Genomic DNA, 20,466 nt, shown 5'->3' on the forward strand with positions numbered 1-20,466 from the left:
CGCAATCCTGATGCCTTTGCTATTTTACTAAAAAAAACAAATACCAACAATTATGTGTGATATTGTATAATCTATCTATCTATATATATAAAAATGAATTGCTGTTCGTTAGTTTCGCTAAAACTCGCGAACGGCTGGACCGATTTGGCTAATTTTGGTCTTGAATGATTTGTGGAAGTCCAGAGAAGGTTTAAAAGGTAAATAAATAAGAAAATGCTCGGAATTAAAAATAACAATTTTGTTTTTCCTTTCATATGTCCATGTGATGAAAAGCTTAGGTCTTTTATTTATCGATTGAGGCACTACGAAGTCTGCCGGATCAGCTAGTATTATTATAATTCTCTCTATTTCTCACACCAACTTACGTTTTTGCAAATTTTAGCAGTGCGATATAAAATTGATCAATAGTTTAATTCACATTCAAGAAAAAATTACAAACGATCTTTTTTACTTCTAAATTTAACTTCGTTAACTACAAGTTTCAAGTTTAGTTTTTATAATCGAACATGTATAAAGTAGCTTGGGTTAATGTTTAACTCACAGACACAAAGTTTCTCGTAGGATCTTCTCAAACCCTCTCTCAGGCCGAATGAAGCCACTACAGTGAAGCCAGAATATGACAGCGAGGCTACTGAGTTAGGTAGGAGATACAAGGGTTAAGGATGTTTGGCTGTAATTTGTCGACATCAAAATGCCACATCCATAGATTCAGACCTGAGTACGTCTACCAGAGCTTAGCATCTGCTGTTGGGATAGGAAAATATAATAAGCATTTTCGTAATAAAGCTTTTAGGAATAATTGGTAAATTCATGTTTTTCTTTTCTTTACGTGTTAAACAGGTCTATGCACCTAGATTAGTATTGGTAGCATGTTGGTAGTAAGTAGGTATTGAGGTCTCTAAAACGAGACACTAATGAAAAATAACTTTAAGATGAAATTCAGTAAATTCAAGATGTTCCTTAAGCTACTGCCGAGCTAACACAAGAATCAATTGCATCGTTATAAGTTTCATTCAAGTTTGCAGCTAACTTAATCAAAACTTGATCTGAATTAATATAGGACGAAAGCTGTTACGAACTTTCGCTCTAAGTTTGTTCAGCATTCACTCACAATTGTCGTTTTTTCCTAAGCGCAAATTTTACGTAAAACTGCTTTTGAAATCAAATAGGATATAGGCCTCAAATAAGCCCTTTAAATAGGATATACAATTCTGCGCAATAACGCCAATACTGATTATCATTGTTGTTTCGTAATGATTAATAACAGGTCTGCAGTAAATTGGCGATATAAACGATCCGACAGCTACATCGCGAATCGACCCTCGTCTATTTCGGTGTCAAACACAATCAATCCAGTTGCGCTATGATCACTGTCCTAGAATTTCCTTTGATTTTCGGTAATCGTCAGTGACCACGAAAACTGTGAACTATTGGAAAATTTGGAAATAATAGAATGACAGTAAAAAATCGTATCTTCCAAGTATGGGGGTAAAGGTTTTTTTTTTGTTTCAGAAGTTACTGGTGGCCCAGAGGCCTTTCCAGTTTTACCAGGGCAGGTGGGCGAGCAAAGGCTTAGCCAGGAGAGGTGGGATTAGCTAACAGCTACCAAAACGCCTCCAAAGGAGACCTAACCTGTGCGCCTGTACAACAAAATCCCACATGATGTTCAGAACCTACATATACATAGGTTTAAGAAAACTATTAAAGAACATCTGTGAAATAAAGCTTACTATAAAGTCAATGATTATCTAGAAGATTGCACAAAGTGGGAATGAGTTGCTCGCTCCAGGCATTTCAATATTGTAGTAATTGTTACGTTATAATACTCAGTGTAAAAAATTCATATTTAAAAAAAAATGTAATATTAAAAAATAAATAAATAATAATTTTATATGTAAAAAAAAAAAAAAGACATGCCCGCGAGTTTCTTGCCAATTCTTCTCAGGACGGAGGCTAGTTCTTGTGAATTGGCGGTAGTTCTTTTGACGTTCAACAAGTATGTACTTTCATTTATGTTGAATAAAAATTTTTCGATTTGAAAAAAAAATTTTTTTGATTTGATTTGATTTGATAACGACTCAAGAGTAGCTGTTTCGCGAATGAATCTACACCGGACCGGAATCGTGACCCGCTGAGAAGATCCGACGAGAAACTCAGCGGGGTGATGTTTAGGTTAGGTTGCACGTCGAACTCTGCCGACTTCGACGAGTACGGTTACCGGGATCCCTACTCCTAGTGTTAGAGCTAAAGGTGTCTAATGCAAGGGTTATTGGATCTGATGGATCCGTATGGACGTGTCGGTGACGGTGACTGGCAGGTAAAGGTAAGTAGCACCATCTTGTATACGGGACAAATTGAAACAGTGTCCACCTGTACACAGCAAGTTATTGTTGGTAGACTCACCGAAATAGCGCTAGTGTAGGAAATGATATGAATATAGCAGTTTTAAGCAGAGTGAAGTGAATTGTGAAGCCGTTTTTAAAATCTTTTCACTTGCTACTATGGCGCGACCTTAATTGTCTCTCTTTCAGCAGACTTCTTGAAGACATTGAGATGGTTCTCCTTGATTAAAGCGAGATTTCCTATCGTTTTTTGGCCGGCTTTCACATGACATAAAATGTATAAATAAAACTAATTCATTATACCAACCTTTTCATAGAAGAACTTTTATCGCAAAAACCCACAATTATTTAAATTAAATAAAGGTGTGAAAAAAACTGACAAATTAATGTGGTTATTTTTTATTTTTTAAGTAACAACGTAAACTAAAACACAGGAATCTCATTTTACTATTCCTAGTTATAATAAGTAAGCTTGTAAAGCTAACTTGTAGATAATAATTCTCTCAAAATAGTTAACTGATGTATCTCAACTCGTTCATTTAAATACTAAAATAACTTAATTTCATCTTAGACATTTTCTTTGAATTCAAAATACTATTCACATACAAAAGTCTTACAATTCAAATCTATCGATCAATAGGCAAGGAAAATATATTTTTCTCCTCTTTCAGTTCACCGAATATCTTAAAATTTTGTTTAATAGTTTTTTATTGTGAAAAAAAATGACTTAAAGGAGACTGAAACGATTACATACATTTTTGGGCCCGAATGTAACGTGATGAAACTAATATGAATTAATAGATTCAGATTTATCAGTACCTTGCTGAAAATTATAAAAGTTTTCTCAATCTGAGAGCCGAGTTAATAAAGATTTAGTAAAAGTTAGGTTATGTTACAATCTCTTTAAACGAGCTGAATAATAACTTATATAATCATAAGTAAATGTTTATTATATCCATTGGATAATCTTTTAAATGTCATATTATGAATGAATATCAATGATATATATCAGGTATGGAATATGGATTGCTATCCCACAATTCACACAGCGATCCATAATTTCAACAGTATCCATTAGTGTAGAAGCAACTGTCGTACAAGGCTGGCAGAGTTGGAATCCGTAATAATAAAGCAGTGATCGTTGAAAATATAAAAACAGCCCGATAGATACACACTCAAAATGCGTCGAAGATACAAAAAGAGTAGAGTAGAAAAAACCAACAAGCGCCAAAAAATAATTGTATAATCTATGAACAAACGTCATGCTTCAACTTAGTGTCAAAGCTGTCATCAAAAATGCAATCGATTTTAATCGATTTGAAATCGATAATCATATTACTTTGCTAAGTAATAATAGACTTTTTCTTCATTTATGTATATAATCGCAATTAAATCCGGCGCATACCGCACTTGTATACAACAAGTATAAATCCCTCATTTAATTACTTTGCATTAATTACCTAGTGCAATGTTTTTTTTTATAATCCTGTAATCGATTAATTAAATTGATCACACCGTTATACCGACAAAAACTAACTTTCTCATTTTTCTCCGGTCCCAGAAAGAGGATCGAGGTGATTTTTTATATTCTTATATAACAAAATATGACAAATTTTTTAGACTACATTCCAAGTTATTACATTTTTGGCCCACGATTTTCCGTCTCCTTTAATTTTTACAGCCTTACAAAATTTTTTTTAAATAATCAAACAAAATACACGTCTTGAAAATTTTTATTGGTTTTTCGACTTCTCCAATTCATTCAACGTTTTAATATTTTTGAGATTTGATTAAGCAGTTGCTTTTTTTTTTAAAGCAATTTCCTTTTCGTCACGATCTATAGATCGTCCTTCTTCAAACTGCACATGTCGGTGTAATCGCATTCGTAAATGGATTTATGAAAAAATTCCTTTAGCGTTTTTAATGGACAAAGCTCTGTTTCGCACATCGGCAGTTTGACGACGCGCTCTTGATGCAACGCAAGCACGTAGTCTACACCTTTACATCTGAAAAGAGATTTAATTTCAATACTTGCGGCTCCATAGTCTCAGGTTTAGAGTTTAATAAAATTAAGATAAAGTTCAGAAATTATTACCTACGATTTTCAAAGAAACAAAGTCTATCAGAGATAGAAACCTGTATTACAGTAGTACGCTCCATACAGTAACTGCTAAAGACATTTTAAAAAAACAACCTTAAAAGAGACTGGTTGTAGGGCGTCTCGACAGCCCGTAAGGATATATAACACCAGCCTACTTATTTCTATGTTTTTTTCCCGTAATTATTCTCTGGAAGCCTAATTCCAGCTACGCCGTGAGTTCACGGGCTCAACCTGAGAGAATTTGCTAACACTAGTCCTAGCAAGAGCAGTGCTTCGCCGAATCTACCACCGGATCGGAATCGCGACCCACTAAGAAGATCCGGCGAGAAACTCATTGGGCTGTGTCTATGGGTTAGTTCGCAAAGATATTTTTTTCTATACATGCTTAAACTATTTGTATTTTTTTAAAACAACCGCTACGGACAGTTTAGACTTGGACCTATAAGACAGCTGTTTAAATTTATATGAGCCGTATTAGCTTCACTCTAGATGCTTCCGTGTTACTTAAGTGTTAGCACAGACCTGTACAAAACCAGCGCTAGATTAGCTCCGAAGCAATCGATGTCTGAAGCCCTCCAAGTTCTGTCCGGTACGTTTTTGTTGCCTCTCAAGTGCGAACGAGGCTTGAAAAGTTCCAAGTGTGTTAATATTTTTAATATCGTTCCGGAATGTGTGAACAGGAATGAAGCGCTGGGACCCCCTTTTGAACTGTAAAATTGTATTTTAATGTCATTTTGAAGTAATTAGAAAAAAATTATAAATGGCAATACCAATGACAAACGGTTAGATCTATTTAGAATTTTTTGAGCGTCAGGATGATCTTCAACGAAAAGTGCAAGTAAGAGATAGTAAGTAAGTAGGCTGTCTTACTTATGAATCAGAAGAAGAACATGATGATGATGATTCATCCGACCGATTTCGGCCATGGCGACCACTTTGACTCCTAACCGTAGATTTGGCGCTCGTGCGTGAAGAAGAACAACAACAATAACAACACAACAACAAGTCATTATATTATTTCCAGGTTCCGAATACTATAAAATTTTAATTACCACAAAAACTACCGTATTAAGCCATAAAAGTAGTTTTAATTATCATATACAGGGTGTCACAGAACTCAACGTCAAGCCGAAACGGGGTGACAGGATTGATTGTAACCAACATGAGAAAAATCAGAAAAAAAATCTATCCTATGCAGTTTGGAAATTATGGGCATTTAAGAAAAACCTAGAAATTTGGTCAAACTGTAACCATTTTTCGGTTATTGTGGTTAATTTTTATTATTTTTGTTCATTTAAACTTTAAAACCGTAACCCTAACTAACATTTCTAGAACCACAGTCAAAAATAAAGACACAACTGCCCCCAAGTTTTCTAGAATTAAGACTATTTGTTAAACTATCTAATCTGAAAATTTCAAAATTGACGTTGAGTTCTGGGACACCCTGTACAACTACTTCGTCAGAAATAATATAATGACTTGTTGGTGCATTTGTTAAATATATGTCGGAGACCGTCATTAGTTTGGCAGCAAAACGAGACGCGGCACGATTTCCGAGAGGTGACAACACGATCGCGATGTCGTCGGAACTCGGCTAACTTCGTGCTACGACAGACCCTAAACGATGGAGGCGCGCATAGACGATAGATTTTACACTGACCAACCAGCCTTCTTTAAGAGCGGTGCCTCCGTTCTAAGAACTGTCAGTCGTTTTCGTTTGCTAATGTCAAGATTTCTAAATTGTTCTAAGACAACAAAACATCTTTCTCTTAACTCTATCCTATTCGCCCCTATGATGTCTGACGATGCTATTAATAGTCAGACAAATACATATTACTATGTCGCATCCGGACACGACAAACGAAGCAAAATCGTGCCACCTAGTGCATGCGAGCCACAATGTTGCCGTTATCTGCCGTCATCGCTCGATTGGCATCGAAACAAATTCGTTGCTTGCATAGATAATACACTTAATATTTAAGTTACCTGACCTAGGAAGGATCCTCCAAAATGTCTGAATATATATATATATAATGATATTGGGTACTCCAGAATAAATAAACAATAAAAGACTTAATTGCGTTTTCTGTTATGTGTATAATGAGAAAACAACATTTAAAGCCCTTAATTTAATAAAATTATTATAATAACATACTGAACTTTCTTTTTACTTAATGTCAAACTTCACTGAATGACATTTAAGAAAAATCCTTTTTATAAAACTAAAGAGTTTTAGACTATGAAGGTTTTTCTTTACATCTCCTCCCTTTAGGGAAACAATTACGTGTAATTGTTCATGTAGGAACTGATACTGGAGATAATTTTGTAATGTGATAGAGGTTCGATTCCATTTTTTTGTGTCCGATATCAACTAAATATATTGAATTTGAAATCTTTTTTAGAATTTTGAAGGGTCCAATTCTCAATTCATCCATTTTTTTCCTATTTAATCGATTTCCATTGTCTACATAAACTTGGTCTCCAACTTTCAGTTCACATTCTTTTCTATTAATATCAAATGCTTTTTTGTTATAATTGTGAGATTTAACTGTATTCTCAAAAGCTAATTTTCTGTCTCTCTCAAGATCTTCAATTGTACCATTTGCTTTTAGTTCCAGTGGTAAAACATCCACATTTTTACCTTCCAAAAGGTATTTAGGGGCAAACCGCGTGACCGTGTGTTCAGTTTCATTGTATTTTTCCACACATTTCTGTGCAATCGATGTCCATGCTATTTTTTTATTATTTTCATTAATTTTACATCGAATCTTATTAACTAAAGTTTGATTCAATCTCTCATTAAGCCCATTTGAAAATGGTGCATTTACAGCAGTGAAAACCATTGTAATATTTTCCTTTTTCAGAAAATCTTTAAATTCTTTCGAATTTATGCCAGGATATTGGTCTGTTAATACTATGTCAATATTATAGTTTTGTGTCACACTTTGTATAAGTTTTATAAAATCTCCAGAGTTTTGGTTCTTAGATGTTAAAATAAATGCATATCTCGTAAAATGATATACTAAAAGATGCATATATTTTTTTGTAGATCGTGACCCTCCAAAACCTCCAACTGTGTCAATAGATTCTATCTCGAATGGACGTGTTGCTGGACCCAAATGTGACATTAATCCAAATCTTGACTTTATTCTTGACTTATTCCTTATACAAATTTCACAATTTTCGCAAATATTTTTAATGTTTGCGATCATATTTTAGGCCTCGTAAAAAGGCGTAATTTTTTTTATTAATTGCGATCTCCCTATATGGCAGTAGCTGTTGTGAACAACTTATATGAAATTCTTACTAAATTCTTCTGTAAGTACGATTTTTTTTCTTCTTCTGTTTAACTTGTAATATATTCCATTTTCGAAGATATGTTTTCCATTTCGTAGATCTGTATTTGTGTTCTGATAATTTTTTATGTCATTTAGGCTTATTAAATTTACCACTCTTAAAAAATCATCAGTGTTTTCATAAGACTAGAACAGGATTTCTGCTCAAACAATCTGCTTCCTGATTCGATTTTCCTGGATAATATTTTATTTCAAAATTATATTGAGATAAATAGTACATCAAATCCCCTAGTTCTTCATCAGTTCTGGCTCTAACATTCATATTCTCTAATGGTTTATGATCTGAATATACTATAAATTCTCTTCCCATAAGCAAGTGCTGCCAATATTTCACAGCTTCTTTTATTGCCAGACATTCTAGATATATTGCCTTCTTTTTCTTCTGGGCCTCTGTTAGTTTTTTTGAAAAATAAGAAACAGGTTTACTTATACCATTTTTTTCTTCTTGTTTTAGCACCGCTCCCACTCCTTTGATACTTGCATCCGTGTAAATATTTATCGGTAATTCAGGATCGAAAATCTTTAAAACTGGTTCTGAACATAGCAGTTCTTTTATTTTATCAAATGATTTCTGACATTCTGTAGACCAGATAAACTTCACATCCTTTCGCAACAGATTGTGTAACGGGTCTAGTATAATTGCACTATGAGGTACAAAGGAGACGGAAAATCGTGGGCCAAAAATGTAATAACTTGGAATGTAGTCTAAAAAATTTGTCATATTTTGTTATATAAGAATATAAAAAATCACCTCGATCCTCTTTCTGGGACCGGAGAAAAATGAGAAAGTTAGTTTTTGTCGGTATAACGGTGTGATCGATTTAATTAATCGATTACAGGATTATAAAAAAAAACATTGCACTAGGTAATTAATGCAAAGTAATTAAATGAGGGATTTATACTTGTTGTATTCAAGTGCGGTATGCGCCGGATTTAATTGCGATTATATACATAAATGAAGAAAAAGTCTATTATTACTTAGCAAAGTAATATGATTATCGATTTCAAATCGATTAAAATCGATTGCATTTTTGATGACAGCTTTGACACTAAGTTGAAGCATGACGTTTGTTCATAGATTATACAATTATTTTTTGGCGCTTGTTGGTTTTTTCTACTCTACTCTTTTTGTATCTTCGACGCATTTTGAGTGTGTATCTATCGGGCTGTTTTTATATTTTCAACGATCACTGCTTTATTATTACGGATTCCAACTCTGCCAGCCTTGTACGACAGTTGCTTCTACACTAATGGATACTGTTGAAATTATGGATCGCTGTGTGAATTGTGGGATAGCAATTCCATATTCCATACCTGATATATATCATTGATATTCATTCATAATATGACATTTAAAAGATTATCCAATGGATATAATAAACATTTACTTATGATTATATAAGTTATTATTCAGCTCGTTTAAAGAGATTGTAACATAACCTAACTTTTACTAAATCTTTATTAACTCGGCTCTCAGATTGAGAAAACTTTTATAATTTTCAGCAAGGTACTGATAAATCTGAATCTATTAATTCATATTAGTTTCATCACGTTACATTCGGGCCCAAAAATGTATGTAATCGTTTCAGTCTCCTTTGTGGTAAAAGTTTACTTTTCCTAAGAATTGACGTATATTTTTTCTTGTTTCTGGAACTGGGAACTTTTTTACAGCGGTTAGGTAATCTTTTAGAGGTTTAACTGAATTATTTTCTATTATATGACCTAAATATTTGGCGGAATTATTTGCAAAACTGCATTTCGAAAATTTCAGTCTAAATCCTTCTGTTAGTATTGCTTCCAGTAGTCTTGATAGGTGCATTAAATGCTCTTTAAAAGTTTTCGAAAAAATTAAAATGTCATCTATAAAATTCACTACAAAACTCGAAAGTTTATGTTTCCTAATTACGTTACTCAATATTCTTTGGAAAATGGCAGGCGCTGTCTTTATTCCAAATGGAAGACACGTCCATTGAAAATGGCCTTCTTGTGTAACAAATGCAGTTTTGTATCTGTCTTGAATTTTCATTGGAATTGACCAAAAAGCTGAATTTATGTCAAGGGTTGAAAAATATTTACAATTTACAGTTTTTACCATTAAATCCTCTATCAATGGAAATGGTTGTAATTGGGGTACAATTATTTTGTTCAATTCTCTGAAATCTATACATAGCCTTGATTTTCTCCCATCTTCTTTTTTATATGCCAGAGTTACTGGAGCAGCAAATGGGCTGTAAGACTCCTCGATCAAATTCCTTTTTAATAATGTCGATATTTGAGTTTCTATTTCTTTTCTATCTTCAACCGTGCATCTGTAGGGACGTTTGAAACAATACTTATCCACCATTAAGTCAATATGAGCTTCATAATCTTTTACTGTCCCCACGTCATACTTATCTTTGGCGAAGACTGGTTTATATTTTTCTACTAATTTATTAATTTCCGACTGCTGGTAGCCATCAAGATGGCTTACAACTATTTCAAATCCTTCCGAGTTTATGTGTTCATTAAAGTTAATCTCACAATGGTGTGTAGAATTAATTTCTTTTTTTAATACTTCAGGTTCTGAAAAACTTCCTTCATTTCTGTTACCTAGTACATTAGGAATTTCGACAGTTGTAGGAGAATAATTATAGCTTTTTTTATCTTTCAGATTTTCTTCTGAATTGTAGCATTGTTTAATTTTTAGTTCTTCCGTTTGTATTAGTTTGAATTTTTTTATACAATCCAAACCAATTAAAAAATCATAATTAAAGTTGACGTTATCATTATAAATACATCCATAAAACCTTCAATATTATAGATTTTTATTTTTAATGTTACAATACCTTTTGTTTTTTTCTCACCATTAATAGTTTTCAAATTAACTTTTTCTATATCACCTGAATTTTCTTTGGGTTGTATTTTCAATAATTTTGCATTGATCAAAGACACATTTGACCCAGAATCATAAATTCCAGATAAAGTATCATTTAATGTTAACTTGACTTTTATTAATGGTGGCACCTCTAGTTTTTTGGATTCTTCTCATTTAATTCGATTTCCAATTCAGAATTATTTATGTTTCGTACAACTGTTTTTTTATTATTTTCCTTAAACCAACAGCTTTCTTCGGGATGGTAACGTTTACCTTTTTTTTCCTTTAAACATATTAAGCAAGGTTTTGTTTCTTTATTTTTTCTATAATAATATGTAGTATCTGAATATTTAATATCAAATTTATTATCAAATTTATTTTTCCCAACAAGATGTTCTAGTCTTCCGATTTCGTTATAAAGATCTTCTGTTCCCTGTATGTTTTCCCTATCTATTTTGTCAGCAACATAATTAGGTAATCCGAATGCTATCAGGTCTATGAGTGTCCCAGTATCAATCGACTTCCTGACTTCTAGCAACAATTTTTCTTTTTTTAAAGCATAGTCAAGTAAAGATCCAACTTGATATTTGAAAGCTAGAGCATATTTAACGGGTGACCAGCCTTTGCTTGCAAATGTCCTGCAAAAATTTTCTTCCCATTTTTCCATTCTGAGTCTATATTCAATTTCATTAACATACAATTATACCAATCTACACTACTGTACTCCAAAAAAAAATTTTAAATTTCTATTTTGTTTTTGTCTTCTTTTATTTTAAAACGCTCACATTCCTTATTGAAATCTTTAATCCATTGTGAAGCGTTTGGATTTCTCCCAGAAAAATTTTCAATGATGAATTCCTTAGAAATTTTGTTTAATTTTTGAGTTTCAGTTTTATTTATTTTTTCTTCAAGCATTTTTTCTAATAATTTTTCAACGTTCTGATTCGAATCGTCAATTATAGACTTAGCATTGCTCTCCGAATAAAAATCATCAAATTGTAAATTTTGATCCTCGTCTAAATAAATTCTTGACATATCATTTGTCAAAGTAATCCATACTTTTCTGGTTTGGTGTCTTTTGTTTAAAGATTTTTTTATCTTTGCATAATTTGAAGTTTTTGTAATTTCTTCATGAAAGTTGGCATTTTGATATTCGGTTGGTATCCCAAAAATCTGTCCATCAGGTGTAGCAATTGAAGTTATGCATATAACATTTGATTTTCCATCTTCCGTTGATTTCACAGCAAAATCAAACCTTAATTTTTCCATTTTATTCATGGTGTTGCAAAAAATGTTGTTTTATAATGATATTGGGTACTCCAGAATAAATAAACAATAAAATACTTAATTGCGTTTTCTGTTATGTGTATAATGAGAAAACAACATTTAAAGCCCTTAATTTAATAAAATTATTATAATAACATACTGAACTTTCTTTTTACTTAATGTCAAACTTCACTGAATGACATTTAAGAAAAATCCTTTTTATAAAACTAAAGAGTTTTAGACTATGAAGGTTTTTCTTTACATATATATAAAAGATTAGGCTGTATGGTATGACACCTTTGCCTTTCTAATTGAAAAAATAAAACTACTATTAATATATTGTGTGATCTGACATTTTAGAGCTTTCTAAGTATCGTTATGAAAAATGCTGATTGTAATCTGGGTTCTGTAGCATAGAGAACGCTACATGTGGAGACTGATCACCGTTGACCGCGGACATCACGTGAAATCAAAATATCAACTGTATTGTAACGTTTTCTTGAAACTGTTTCACTATAGGAGCCGCACCAATTCACAAGTCCACTGAATACTCACCTAAAATTCTCAAACATATTCTTGATGGAGACGCAAGCCTGGCGGTAAGTCAAATCGTGACCGTATCCGTCCATCCAATAATATTTCAAATCCTGATAATATTCCATTGTCTGAAACAAAAAATAAACACATTTAGGCCTTGCTAAATGTTACATTTTCCCGGTATTTAGTGCCTTGGATCACGTAAAATCACGAACACGCTCTCGTATTTATTAGCAGATACTATACCCAGCGTCGTCCAGGTGATTTCATAAAAATATAGAATACCTATATTCATTGAATATAGATTTTAATATTTTTTATATTAGTATAGAAATATAATTTGAAGATTTATCTCCTACGAATCTCTTAGTCGTCTAGGACGTGGACAGCCTGGACCTTGACCTTCAGACGGGACTTGAGAATGATGCAGAAATAGGTAATATCTCATGAGGGCTTAACGATACTTTAATAACAATCAAATTGGATGAAAGACGGGAACGTGGCACTGAACCAAATTGGAATAGGTTATCAATAAGTTGATAAGACAGAAGCCTCTATAGCTAGACTTTCCGACCTCAAGATTTAGAAACCCGAGCATCGTTGTTGATAATACAGTCCGCTGCCACTTCTATTGCTTCAACGAGATCCGATGTTATGAAATTAATGTTCAAGAATTCCGTTACATCATACATACAGCCGAAGCTAATAAATTACTTTCACTGACAAACCTGAACACTTTTGACATCAAAAGGGTAACACCAGGGCGATGTGAAATGTTTATTCCATGAAGTTTCAAAGCCGCAAGCTTTGTACAATAAGTTCACGTCATCTGAAACACACAGAAATCGTTAATTATAATGTTTGGTCATCACTATTGGATACATAAAACAGCAACTAGCTTGTAGACAATTAGGTTGCGTTGTTAATTTTTAATAATACAGGGTGTAAGGTGTTCTTTCTCGAAGTCGAAAATTTCGAATAATTTACAGACTCAACGAAAACGGAAAACAATAGTCATATGCATTAATTAATATGAAATTGTGGTTTAATTCAGTTTGTATTTTGTGAACCCCTTTGTCACCCGAGGTCGTCGACCCCGCGCTTCGGCCACTGTTCAATTGTGTTACATTGCGTTTTGTGCAAAAAAGCGGTATAAAATCGTATTTCATTTTTTTTATCACAAATATTATATTTTCACTTTCTGCAATGACTCCATCATTCAAATCAATGAGTGAGTTTTGTGTTAATATACTCAAAATAACAAATAGCAAAGCAAGGTTATGCTACATAAGAGCATATTTACGAACCCAAGCTCAGTAAATTTTTTAGACCAAGCCTTTTCGTGACCGATTTAATTGTGTCATTCATTTCTTTGCTAATCCCATAGAGTTTTTGTTCCGTGTATGTTAATGGATTCTTTTTTACTTGCTTTTGCCACTTGTCACAGTGTTTGTAAAACTGAAATAATGACAATTTTCTGTTGTAAATTTTATGGAAGAGTTAATAGTCTATCTCACAAATCCATAATATAAACAAGCTAATTTTAAATATAAAAATGTGAGCCGTCACGGGACGCCTGGCAGATGTGAAACATCGACATTATTTTGTAAAAGTAATATGCAGAAAAGAACAGATTGTGATAGGAACTAAATATGTCATAATGATAAAATAAAATATTACGAAAAAATAATTTGTTTTCAAGTAAAACACAGGTTATGTGTACTGTAGTAAACAACACTGTATACACTACGGAGTATACACTATAGGTATCCGAGTTCAGTGTAGCGATGGCAGTAGAGATGGCTTAGCGCCGGATCGAGTGGGAGAGAATCGCACAGTGGATTGCACATGGCGACGCGTCGCCAGGGCATGCATCGCCACGCCAGAAATCGGTTTTACGTGCGGCTATAGATGTTTCACATCAATAATGATTTATTTACATTTTAATACTAAACTTATGTAATATTTACCCTTAAAACTGTGTCAACTTTGGCCGCCGAAGAGAATAATACATCTTGGGCCTCCTTCTTGTCAAAGAGCCCATTTGCAAAATATCTTGCGCTTTGTTGTGCTCTTTGTGTTGCCGTGTAGCGAAACTATAAACGGAGGCGAAATATTAATACACATTTACTATTTAAATGTATTTTTTAATATCTGGTCTTCAGGTGATTGCTAAATCCCATGACTAAAAACAAGTTTAATAAAATTTAAATACATGACATACTCTATGGCAAAAATGTCAGGAATTCTAAGTCTAGTAAGCTTATTTAATTTCAATGGCAAAAAAAACTGACCCATTCCACTTTCATCCAAACTAAGATTTTACTGAGTTGTGAATATCAAAAATGTATAACAATAGCAAGTCCGCTCACACCATGAATATCAAATCTTTCACATAGGTACTGACACCCACCAGGAATGTAAGCTGCACCCTATAGTACAGCATTTCAATAAAATGGTAAATTACTATATTTTATTACATACTTAATAAGTTTAATAATATTTAATTATAAAATTTGTTTACCAGGAATGTCTGATTGTCATATTTTTCTTTAACAGCTCCCGGAAATCGTTTTCGTGTTCTTTCTGCTAAAATTATCATTTCATCTTGTCCCTCTAATGTTAGGAATTTTTCTTTTTCCAAATCCAAGTCCCATGTCCAATTTTCGATTTTTTTTATTTGTTCATTGGATAGTTCACCTATAAAATAATTCACGAAAAAGTCTAAAAAGTGTAATCATTCAAAGTTGATTTTAATAACTTTTTATTTTTTACTAATAGTTAGGGGTATTTGAAACTTTTTAAGATAGTTTATGATACAATCTATTTATTCTTCTACTAGATTTTTAATATTGAGGCTTTTTTTTAATGGTATAATATGCACAACTAATTTGTGACTCACACAGTTATATATCTCTGTAGCAAAGCACAAAAATGATATTAGTAATATACATGAACGCATACTCAGAATCTTTCTCACAAGTCTTGGCAAATGATAACAATGTGGTATCAAAGTAATTACATTTTATAACATATATAATATACATATACATTAATATTAATATATTTATTTGCTAAATTTTATATTGTTATAAAAGTTATATATTTGCTTCTGCCTGTTAATAATGATTAATTAAGTCACTTTAAAAATGATAAAACCTTTGCCAAGCCTATGCCTCAGTAATATTTCCAGCTTCAACTCTTTTAATCGTGTATTTATTTTTGTTATATCCTTAGCATTAGGATATCTTGTTCCATGTCTTATTACCATCCATATTTTTGAGTCCTTACAATCTGAAATTATGAACAATAATATTAAATTATTATTTTTCAAGTCATAACATTACTCAGATGCCAAGTTTATTGTCATATAACTTTTTCGGCAAGCACTTGGTCTACTTGGTATTATATGATTACTGCAGTGGATACACATCACATTGTAAATGTCACCACTCACCTTTAAACGTAAAGCAAACTGAGACTTAGTTGTCCAATTTTTCAAAATAGAATACATGACTGCTTCACTAAGAAAATGGGCAGAATAGTTGAACAAACTCATATAGGCTCATAATCTTCCTGATTACATATCCCTAAAATTATGAACTTAGAAAATGTTTTTTTTTTTAGGAATGGAGGATTACTTGTGGCTCTTACGCCTTTCTAGGTTGAGAAAAACGAGTGGGCGAGCACCAGCTCGGCCAGGAAGGGTGAAATTTTCTAAGAGCTGCTCAAGCACCTTCAAAGGAGACTAACAGCTCAAGGGGAACTGTGTCACAAATGAATCTACTAGCAGATTTGAATCATGACCCACTAAAGAGATCCAGCAAGAAATTCAAAAAGGCTGATCTATTGGTTGGATTTCATATTGAACTTTTTGAAAGATTTTATAAGTATGGTTACTAGGGTCCCTATACTGCTCCTAGTGTTAGAGGCTTCTAACGACAGTGTTAAGAGATCGTGTGGATGGATAAGGACATGACTGGCTCTGAGAAGGCAGCGGTCATGGCGCATTGACTTATCGAATAACTGAAAATCTTTGATTATAATATGGTTTTAAATAATTATTGATAGAGACAAATAAGTTGCTTTAATTTATTTAGATACATATATTTTTAAATACTTCTTAGAACCTACAACACCCACATAAATAGTAACATGCTCATCCTTCACTCATCTGTTAATCTGAAATTCTAATCTATCGTTTCCTTTTTAGTATGAAATATTTAGTACACACTTACTTGGATATTTAATTTGAGAATCATTTTTGTTTCCTTTAAGTCTGTAAGGGGTGCGTGACCCTAAATGATTTTGAATATTGCTAGATTCAGATGAGCAGTACAATGCAAATGATACTAAAATGAACAAACATAACTTCATAGTTAAGCAAGTTATAATTAATTATCTTCCCTAATTTGTTTTTACAAGAATTTATCAAGTAATCTAATAATATACCCGCCTACTTATTACTATTTGTTATCATAATGAATCTCAAATATTAAGTGTATTATTTAGGATAATAAATTGAAGCATTTGAAGCCGGGCTAGAATTTTCACAAATCTGTGATTGGGAAGTTCGACAATCGTGACAATTCTGACATTTGGTTGTTTTTTTTTTTTTTGATGATCTGGTAATGAGACTTTTAAGGCATATTTTTTCTACTTAAATTCTGATAAAATATAAAAAATGAGACGAAGATGATTATTGTATAGCTCTGAGCAATTGAGATGATATTAAATGAAACTAAATAAGATGGGATAAAATAAAATCTCAGTAAAATGGTGGTTATTTACTGAGACTTTTGGAAGCACCTGAAAAGCTGCGTCCAGCGGCATTGTTTCATTTTCCCACATATGTGCACTTTTGCACGTAGGGATACCAGCAATTTGGAACGCCTTGTGGTGACCGGTAAAATAGAGGGAAAAAGGCCTAGGGGTAGAGGTCTCAAACGATGGTCGGACCAAATAGCCGAGGAACTGGGGATACCTATCAGCGACGCACTCCACCGGGCTGCAGGGCGGGATCGATGGAGACAGTTGGTTGACGAAATCGGACGGAGTCACGATCCTCAGCAGTGAGGAACCGATCGAAGAGAGAGAGTGCACTTTTACAGATGGTAAACAGGTAATCGGTATGAGGTAATCAACAGTGACAGAACCGTTAATGTTGGTGGCTGATACATTGGTGATCCTCAATATACCTCGGGAGAATTTCAAAAAATATCCACTCGTATCACCATTAAGAATAAGAGAGGTAAAATTCCCGGCAGAAGCTCTCTCATTTGATTTTATTTTAATATTATCATCAATCATAGTACAGCCATGACAACGAAATGACAATAAGGGGCATATTACATTGTATTGCTGTAGATCAGTCTTTCCCAAGGTGGGCAATAATGCCCCCTTGTGGGTGGTGTAGGCTTAATGGGGGGCGGTAATAGACCCAGAAAAAAATGGAGGCATTGTGTATAGGCTTGGCAGACGATTTGTAATTTCATCTAGGAGGACTTTTAGATACCGACTGAGCTCTTACTATAGTGGTTCTAAGTGGGTAGAAAAAATGGGGGCGCTAAAAATAATTTATTCTCAAAGTGGGCAGTAGACAAAATAAGTTTTAGAACCACTACCGTAGATAGACAAACAAGTTCAGTTCACCTTCTTTAAAGTACTTATTGGAACTCAGAAACATCATATGGGATAGCTGGTTACCCTCAATAGATCAAATCGAAATACTGATTGTTCTATTTAATTGCTTTCCCACCGTTCTTACTAGAAGTCGCAAGTTCGAAGAGAAATAGGCGTGATAGCAGCACTTACCTATTTGTAAACAAACCATAGTAATAGTGTAAGTATGTATGCATTTTCACAACTGAAATTTAAATGAAGTGGAATTTTGTCCATTAAAGTTACATACATGACTAAGTAGTCCAGTAGCAACCCTGACTGCTGGACTGAGGTTGTGTGTTTTATTCTCACATCAGACAAATACTACTGTGTTGAATAATTTGTTTGCTCACTGGGTGTTTAAAATCTATAAATGCATATATATTTAAACATGTACAAGTGTTTTTATTAGTCTTTAGTTTCCATAGTACAGGGGACCCTAGTTTGCGACCGTGTGTGTGACTTGTCCCCGGTTATATTATATTAAAATGAAACAATGGGACAAAATTATAAAATTTATTCTTTCCATTATTCAACTTCCAATTTTATACTTGATTGTTGTAATGTTGCTTTTAATGAAAAAGGTTTTTTAAGATTCTCAATATTGAATGATTCTGTAGCATAAGCCTCACTTTCAGGTGATGTGTGTAAGGTGAAATCAATATCTTTTATTTCTTGCTCTGCTTCCACACTTTGAACAAATTGTGCAAATGGAGGTGTACCTTCCTTAAACAGGTGGACCGTTTGATCTAAATATTTCATATACACATCTTTGCCTAAGAATTCAACTTCTGTATTTAAATCGTTCATAGAAAATTCTGGAACATCTAATAACAACCCTGCCTCTTTAGCACAACCAATAGCTATTACCTCATCTGGGTTTATACCCGACAGAACTTCAGCATCAGGAAGCAAATTTGCAATGGTAGACTGTAATTTAGGTATCTTCATACTCCCTCCACATAACACAATTTTGCTAATTTTACCATCAAAACTTTGTATTAGCTTCTCGGCAGGCTCTACATAGGAAGCTATTTTTGATGATATTATATTCTCAAATCTAGCCCGAGACACATTTTGGCTCCAGTCAACACCATCAAGCAATGACTCAATAAATACATGAGCTGAATTTAAAGTAGATAAAACGTTTTTACAGTTATCAGCATGGTTTAAAAGTTTGGCCATTGCTCTTCTACTTTCCTGAGGGTCTAACTTCCACTTCTGTTTAAATTCTTGTGCAATAAAATCAGCAAGATCTTTTGTCAAGTACTGTCCGCCTAAATCCGAACGAAAAATATTTTTTTCAACACTAACAAAACCAGCTGATACTTTGGCAATAGATACATCACAAGATGATCCACCAAGTCGATAAATAAGTACATTCACATCTTCTAGATTTTCTTCAATGTTATAGGCTAATAAAGCAGCAGCTGGTTCACTAATCACTTGAAGTACCTCGAATCCCGCCAGTTCTGCGCATTTTACTAAGCGTTCTCTGCTTTCATTTGACCAATGTAGTGGGGCAGCGAGCACCAATTTAAGATCACCCTCATTCTTCACAGAATGACTAGCAATCGTAAATAGTTTAGCATAAATTTTAGTGGCGATGTTATCAGGACTAGAGTATAATGTAGTTTCGCTTGTCTGGAATTCATATACAAGTTTTTCGTCGTTCTGAATTTGGCACGATGATGATAACTCAACATATGACAAATCATCTTCATTGAAATCACAGTTCATTAGCCGTTTATTGTGCTTAATAATTGACTTCGATGACGCTTGTCCTGACTTTGCTGGAAGGCCAATTTCCCATTCTGTACCATTTAGAGCAATTATTGCGGGGGTGACACGATCGCCGGCGTCATTGGCTATCACAGATATTGTGCCGTTCGTAAACGATGCTAAGCATGCTGTACTATTGCCCAAATGTATTCCGTAAGCTGATGCCATATTTTAAATAGATAATTGTACTATTAACAATACTAAAAGTTCATAATAATTCAAATAAAAATCACATGCACATTTGTATCGTTTAACCATAGATAACTGGCATCCGGCATTTGACAGTGACTTAGTTGAGAGTAGTTCTATTTTTACAACTGAAAAGACAAAGATATCATACCATACACGGTAATCATTTATGTATAATTTTTTTGAAAAATTATGTGGAGTGAAATCTGAAGTGAGTGGATTTGATTAATTTAAAACATTCATCAGTTGACATCAAGCTAAATGAAATGAGATGAGATGATATGGCATGAAATATAATCTCAGTAAAATGGTGGTTATTTAATGAGACTTTTCAGTGGACTTTTTAGAAGCTCCTGAGAAGCTACTTCCAGCGGCTTT

At 33.4% G+C, this 20,466-nt stretch overlaps 2 protein-coding genes and 1 long non-coding RNA gene across 4 annotated transcripts; 1 reads left to right on the forward strand and 2 right to left on the reverse strand.

Moving 5' to 3' along the window:
* Positions 1–4,060: 4,060 nt before the first annotated feature.
* LOC114247920 (Multiple inositol polyphosphate phosphatase 2) lies at positions 4,061–16,833 on the reverse strand. Of its 2 annotated transcripts, XM_089730297.1 has the most exons (10): positions 16,695–16,833; positions 15,914–15,980; positions 15,616–15,750; positions 14,981–15,156; positions 14,427–14,552; positions 13,764–13,914; positions 13,185–13,285; positions 12,475–12,584; positions 4,966–5,151; positions 4,061–4,348 (listed from the first exon to the last, which is right to left on the reverse strand). In XM_089730297.1, the coding sequence occupies exons 3-10, from the start codon at positions 15,725–15,727 to the stop codon at positions 4,180–4,182; spliced, it is 1,131 nt and encodes a 376-aa protein (XP_089586423.1). In that variant the 5' UTR covers positions 15,728–15,750; positions 15,914–15,980; positions 16,695–16,833; the 3' UTR covers positions 4,061–4,179. The 2 variants fall into 2 exon arrangements, with proteins under 2 accessions (XP_089586423.1, XP_028036809.2); XM_028181008.2 differs by lacking the exon at positions 15,914–15,980.
* On the forward strand, positions 14,316–17,272 carry LOC149502181 (uncharacterized). The gene is made up of 2 exons (XR_016323650.1): positions 14,316–14,914; positions 16,084–17,272. It is a non-coding gene; the product is annotated as an uncharacterized LOC149502181 (long non-coding RNA).
* A 1,347-nt stretch (positions 17,273–18,619) lies between these two features.
* On the reverse strand, positions 18,620–20,194 carry Hsp70-14 (heat shock 70 kDa protein 14-like). The gene has a single exon (XM_028181022.2). The coding sequence runs from the start codon at positions 20,065–20,067 to the stop codon at positions 18,646–18,648; it is 1,422 nt and encodes a 473-aa protein (XP_028036823.2). The 5' UTR covers positions 20,068–20,194; the 3' UTR covers positions 18,620–18,645.
* Between the last annotated feature and the right edge of the window lie 272 nt (positions 20,195–20,466).

The sequence above is a fragment of the Bombyx mandarina genome, chromosome 10 (genome assembly GCF_030267445.1).
Source record: "Bombyx mandarina strain Sakado chromosome 10, ASM3026744v2".
NCBI classification, from domain to species: Eukaryota; Metazoa; Arthropoda; class Insecta; order Lepidoptera; family Bombycidae; genus Bombyx; species Bombyx mandarina.